The 6,000-nt window shown below is 51.3% G+C and overlaps 1 protein-coding gene across 2 annotated transcripts in view; it reads left to right on the forward strand.

Annotated features, from left to right (window-relative positions):
• Window positions 1-6,000, forward strand: part of FUT8 (fucosyltransferase 8) — a 113,466-nt gene that overhangs the window by 65,461 nt on the left and 42,005 nt on the right. For both annotated transcript variants that reach the window (XM_072115188.1, XM_072115190.1), the window contains exons 4-5: window positions 4,211-4,329; window positions 5,993-6,000. The exon at window positions 5,993-6,000 is cut by the window's right edge and continues 161 nt beyond it. In XM_072115188.1, coding sequence (XP_071971289.1) covers window positions 4,211-4,329; window positions 5,993-6,000 — 127 coding nt within the window. The remainder of the gene's footprint in view (window positions 1-4,210; window positions 4,330-5,992) is intronic.

The raw sequence follows: 6,000 nt of genomic DNA on the forward strand, positions 1-6,000 counted from the left end.
GGCACTTACTCATAGATCCGGGCACTGTGACTGTGGAAATCCTCTTTTATTTGTTATCCATGGCCTCCTTCCTTCTAAAATAAACTTTTATAAATATGCTATAATGAGCTCGAAGTGCTCCTCCTTCCTCTGTAGCTTCAAAGGCTGTCACACAGTGCAGGAGTACATCCTTCCATGCTATTAGTTACAGCAGGTAGAGAGGGGTCTGGTCTAGTAGAGTTTGCTACATGGTCGGTAAATAGAATGAAGATTTGTAGCGCTTGGGATCAGAGCGGTGGAAGCCACATTGATGGGGCAATCGCAAGACCCGCAGTGGCCTGAATTGTCCCATTATGCTTGACCTACTCTACATTCGCGTCGGTGGGTTTCTGGGATAAATGCTCATGAGAAAATTTGGGTATCCACATCAATATTTACATCATTGTAACCCCTATTCAGGATTATGTGTCCCCTCCCCCCCCCCCCCCCTCTTGCATTTCCTAGAGAGGACACCCCCGGCAACTTTGGGCAGATGCTTAGGGCAGATGCCCTCCTCCTGCTTTGCCTAGGGTGGACACCCCCGCTCCCCCCACCCGCTTTGCCTAGGGAGGACGCCCTTCGCCCTCTTTACCTAGGGAGGACGCCCCCTGCCCGCTTTACCTAGGGAGGACGCCCCCTGCCCGCTTTACCTAGGGAGGACGCCCCCTGCCCGCTTTGCCTAGGGAGGACGCCCCCCGCCCGCTTTGCCTAGAGAGGACGCCCCCCGCCCGCTTTGCCTAGGGAGGACGCCCCCCGCCCGCTTTGCCTAGGGAGGACGCCCCCCGCCCGCTTTGCCTAGGGAGGACGCCCCCGCCCGCTTTGCCTAGGGAGGACGCCCCCGCCCGCTTTGCCTAGGGAGGACGCCCCCCCTGGCCGCTTTGCCTAGGGAGGACGCCCCCCCTGGCCGCTTTGCCTAGGGAGGACGCCCCCCCTGGCCGCTTTGCCTAGGGAGGACGCCCCCCCTGGCCGCTTTGCCTAGGGAGGACGCGCCCCCCGCCCGCTTTGCCTAGAGAGGACGCCCCCCGCCCGCTTTGCCTATGGAGGACGCCCCCCGCCCGCTTTGCCTATGGAGGACGCCCCCCGCCCGCTTTGCCTAGGGAGGACGCCCCCCGCCCGCTTTGCCTAGGGAGGACGCCCCCCGCCCGCTTTGCCTAGGGAGGACGCCCCCCCTGGCCGCTTTGCCTAGGGAGGACGCCCCCCCTGGCCGCTTTGCCTAGGGAGGACGCCCCCCCTGGCCGCTTTGCCTAGGGAGGACGCCCCCCCTGGCCGCTTTGCCTAGGGAGGACGCCCCCCCTGGCCGCTTTGCCTAGGGAGGACGCCCCCCCTGGCCGCTTTGCCTAGGGAGGACGCCCCCCCTGGCCGCTTTGCCTAGGGAGGACGCCCCCCCTGGCCGCTTTGCCTAGGGAGGACGCCCCCCCTGGCCGCTTTGCCTAGGGAGGACGCCCCTCCTGGCCGCTTTGCCTAGGGAGGACGCCCCTCCTGGCCGCTTTGCCTAGGGAGGACGCCCCTCCTGGCCGCTTTGCCTAGGGAGGACGCCCCCCCTGGCCGCTTTGCCTAGGGAGGACGCCCCTCCTGGCCGCTTTGCCTAGGGAGGACGCCCCCCCTGGCCGCTTTGCCTAGGGAGGACGCCCCCCCTGGCCGCTTTGCCTAGGGAGGACGCCCCCCCTGGCCGCTTTGCCTAGGGAGGACGCCCCCCCTGGCCGCTTTGCCTAGGGAGGACGCCCCTCCTGGCCGCTTTGCCTAGGGAGGACGCCCCTCCTGGCCGCTTTGCCTAGGGAGGACGCCCCCCCTGGCCGCTTTGCCTAGGGAGGACGCCCCCCCTGGCCGCTTTACCTAGGGAGGACGCCCCTCCTGGCCGCTTTGCCTAGGGAGGACGCCCCCCCTGGCCGCTTTGCCTAGGGAGGACGCCCCCCCTGGCCGCTTTACCTAGGGAGGACGCCCCCCCTGGCCGCTTTACCTATGGAGGACGCCCCTCCACCCACTTTGCCTAGGGAGGACGCCCCCCGCCCGCTTTCCCTAGGGAGCACGTCCCTTCAAACTCATGAATGCTGCCAGTCTTGGGTACACTACACCCATCTCCAAGTGTTCCCATCCGCGTCCGTCTCACCCCAGTGAATGTGATCTGAGAACAGTAGACGTTTGCCTCCCCCTCCATTCGATGAATATGTTGCTGTGTTACCTAATTTGTAGCCTAAGAGTCCGTAATGAGTTTTGATTTTTTTTTTTTTTCCCTCCTAGCTACTGAGCACAATTAAAATTGATCGCAGCAACACTAATCTAGAGGTTACTTTTATTCTGAGGCTGGGAATTAATTCTCTTCGGCAGACCAGAATGGCTCTTTATAAGCGGGCGTTCAGCCGTCGCTTCACCCAGAGATAAGACAGACGTCCCCTGTGCCCCCGGATGATACCTCCTGCCGTATGAAATTGTCCACATCGTTCCTCACTACAACCTCTGTAGTTATTTCATTTAATAGCCGCTGTTTTTTTAATGGCTATAAAGATTCAATTTCATTTTCAACCTAAAGACATTGATTTTATATGTAGGTATCAGCGACGGGATGTTGGCATTTCTGAATACACTAATAGGACTGGAAGCCGCCCTGGTAATTGCTCTTACATAGGACTTGACAGATCCCTCGGGATAGGTTGCCAACTTACCTTTCCACTTTCATCTGATTTTTTTTTTTATTTTGGATTGTTTGGTATTGATTGAGGTGTAACGTTGGCCAATGGACAAGTCGAGCGTTGTCGTCCTAAAGTCGTAGCTCTTGGCAGACGTACACACTGGCCTCATATTTTACCGATTCCAACAAAAACTACAGAAATAAATATTTTGGCATGATAACAAAACATCCAGAACCATGTTTTACAAAATGACATCAGCCGGCTGGGATCGGCATGGTGAATAATATGAGGGCAGCACGGTTGGTCAGTGGTTAGCACTACAGCCTTGCAGTGCTGGGGTCCTGGGTTTGGTAAGTAGTAAACCTTGATAGTAAAAAGCACCAGTTTATAGTAAGTAGGACCCCATTCCATATAAAGCAGTGACCCTTTTTAGTACGTAGGACCCCCTTTTTGATACAAAGCAGTGACCCTTTATAATACATAGGACCCTTTTTCATATAAAGCAGTGACCCTTTATAGTAAGTAGGACCCCTTCTCATATACAGCAGTGACCCTTTATAGTAAGTAGAACCCCCTTTTCATATAAAGCAGTGACCCTTTATAGTAAGTAGAACCCCCTTTTCATATACAGCAGTGACCCTTTATAGTAAGTAGAACCCCCTTTTCATATACAGCAGTGACCCTTTATAGTAAGTAGGACCCCCTTTTTTCTGATGCTGTTTTACTTTGAGAGTGACCCCCTTTTATAGTAAGAGGGGTACCCTCCCATGATTAGTCTCAGTCTGGAGGAAACCTCCAGGACCTAGAAGACAGAAGAAGGAAATGACGGGTACTTTGTAGCCTGTGAGAGGGCGATGACTAATATCTGTATATGAACGGGTGGAGGGTGCCAGATACATGATCATACTGTGATCTCCCGGGGGGTACAGCGTCTCTACATCGAAACCTCTGACAAGTCCTTCCCTGTAGTGGATATGGTGCTGCGGAGGCCGCTGTAATGTCCTATGTTTTTTCCATCTGGATTTCCCTATCTTAAAATTTCCCTTTTGATTTGACTGCAGAGCATCGCATCCTGCTCATACATTGCTCTATCACCGTCCTAAAACAACAGTGTGACCGCACCCCTACCCCCAGGGCGTGAAGTTTCCAAAGAGGTTAATTAGCACAAGATTTGATCGCTTCAGGAGAATAATTTTGAGACGACAACAAGTGATTGTTTATGTGTTATTAAAGGGGTTGGCCACTTTAGTCTGGGGGGGAGGGCAGGATATGAGGCAATTTACCAATATACATCTAGTAATAGTCCTGCTCCGCTTTCTTGATATATAAAGTGAAGCCTCCTGTCTTTTACCTCATCAGCCAAAGATTCCTGACCATAAAATGGCCGCAGATGGAGGGTCATGTGATCTGTATATGTACATGAACAATCGCCCTGCCAGGACCTTATTAAAGTATGACTACAAGCTTAAGGTCCTGGAAGGTAGAATGCTTATTCAGTTTTTCTACCCACTGGAGACAAGTTTTTGACTGCTCCTATAATTGTCTTGCCTTTCTCTAATTTTTAGGATACCTGAAGGTCCGGTGGAGCAAGGTGCGGCAGCAGGAAGGATACGGGCATTAGAGGAGCAGCTGCTGAAGGCCAAAGAACAGATCGAGATGTACAAGCAACAATCTAGTAGTGCTGGTAAGGTGGGATCTGGTGTGGGTCACTATTCTGGATGTTGCATGTGTATGGAGTAATGTTTTTTTAGCTGGTCATACCAAAAACTGCTAGGAAGGGCCCCATGTTCCACAACTGTCCCTGTAAATAATGTCGTTTAGGAAAGGTCACCACATTTTCACATACACAACTAGTAACAGGTTCCCGTAGAGCCCTATTAACTAAACGCCTTCCTTCTATTAGCTAAAAATTGTTTCCCTCACATCCCTATAAAATCAACTTTATTATCTTACCTGGCATACAGTGAGATCTGTAGTGAATCAGAAGGGGACTGTCCTCCTATCCTCACTCATTATACTCCTTCCCATTACGCCATTTAGCACTTCATGTGATCGGGGTGATGTCATCTAAGGTCCTTTACCCTCTAACATTTGCAAAATCTATCCTATGCATGGGAGCAGTTTTTGCAAATGTTAGTGGGTAAAGGACCTTAAATGACATCACCCTGATCACATGACGTGAAGTGCTGAATGGTGAGGAGGAGACGTGGAGAGGAGAAGTGAGTGAGGATAGGAGGACACACACCCTCTGACTTGCTCAGGATCTCACTGTATGCCAGGTAAGTTGATAAAGTTGATTCTATGGGGATGTGAGGGAAACCATTTTTAGTCAAAAGAAGGAATTTAGTTAATGGAGCTCTATGGGAACCTGTCACTAGCTGAATAAGTGAAAATGTGGTGACAGGTTTGCTTTAATAAAATAAAGTTGAGTTGGGGACACGTTTAGTCTCCTGTGACACACATCCTCCGCATGGCACTGGAGCGAGACCTAGACTATTTTCTGTCCTTCCTGTGCCGGATCTCATGCAAAAATAATTGTCTTCTGCTTTTCAGCTATTCTGTTTTATCTCTACTGTGTATAGCTCCAACATAGTCTGCAGTGCATCACCTAGTACAGTACAGTGTGTCCTGCACAGTAATCAGTATGGGGAGAGGTGTCACATATAATGGACTTGTATTCACCAGATCAGTGGCCTGGACTGGTGGCTCCACTCTTGTCCCGTTGTACTGCTCACTGCTGGTAGACTGAGCCTATTTCCCTCACTGAAACTAGGAGAGGGTGCACTGGACCTTGAGGCCACGCCCATTGTGCACTGAAATGCTAATTTGCATATAACTAAAAAAAATGTGCTGTTTTAAAGATTATGTATGGTCTCAAAAAAGAGAAAAAAGTGTTTTCGTGAGACCTTAGATCTGAAGGGTCTCCTAGATAGCTAGCACGTGGGCTACCTGAAGCCACCACTAGAGGGACGTTGGCCTAGTTATAGACTTAAAGGGGATTTCTACTTAGCCATTTTCCAAAACACAGTAAATGTGTCAGATTCCTGGGGGTCTGACCGCTGCGACCTTCAACAATTGGGAAAACCAAGTGCTATGGCCATACCTTGTGCATGTCTGACTTGCGCTCCATTGTCTTAGGTAGGACTGCTGGTCACACATGTACACTGGTGCTGCATTGTCAGAGAGGATTCATTGGGACTTGTGACCCCTATTCACTCTATCACTGGGGGTCCCAGCCAGTCCTGACACCCAGTGATCCATCCCTAGTGCTATTACTGCAATTTTATAATATGCTATTTCATGATTTTGGATACAGTTAATTTTTTTTTCCATATTTTTTTCTTTAGTGGCTGGC

This window comes from Engystomops pustulosus, chromosome 7 (assembly GCF_040894005.1).
Source record: "Engystomops pustulosus chromosome 7, aEngPut4.maternal, whole genome shotgun sequence".
In the NCBI taxonomy this organism is placed as follows: Eukaryota; Metazoa; Chordata; class Amphibia; order Anura; family Leptodactylidae; genus Engystomops; species Engystomops pustulosus.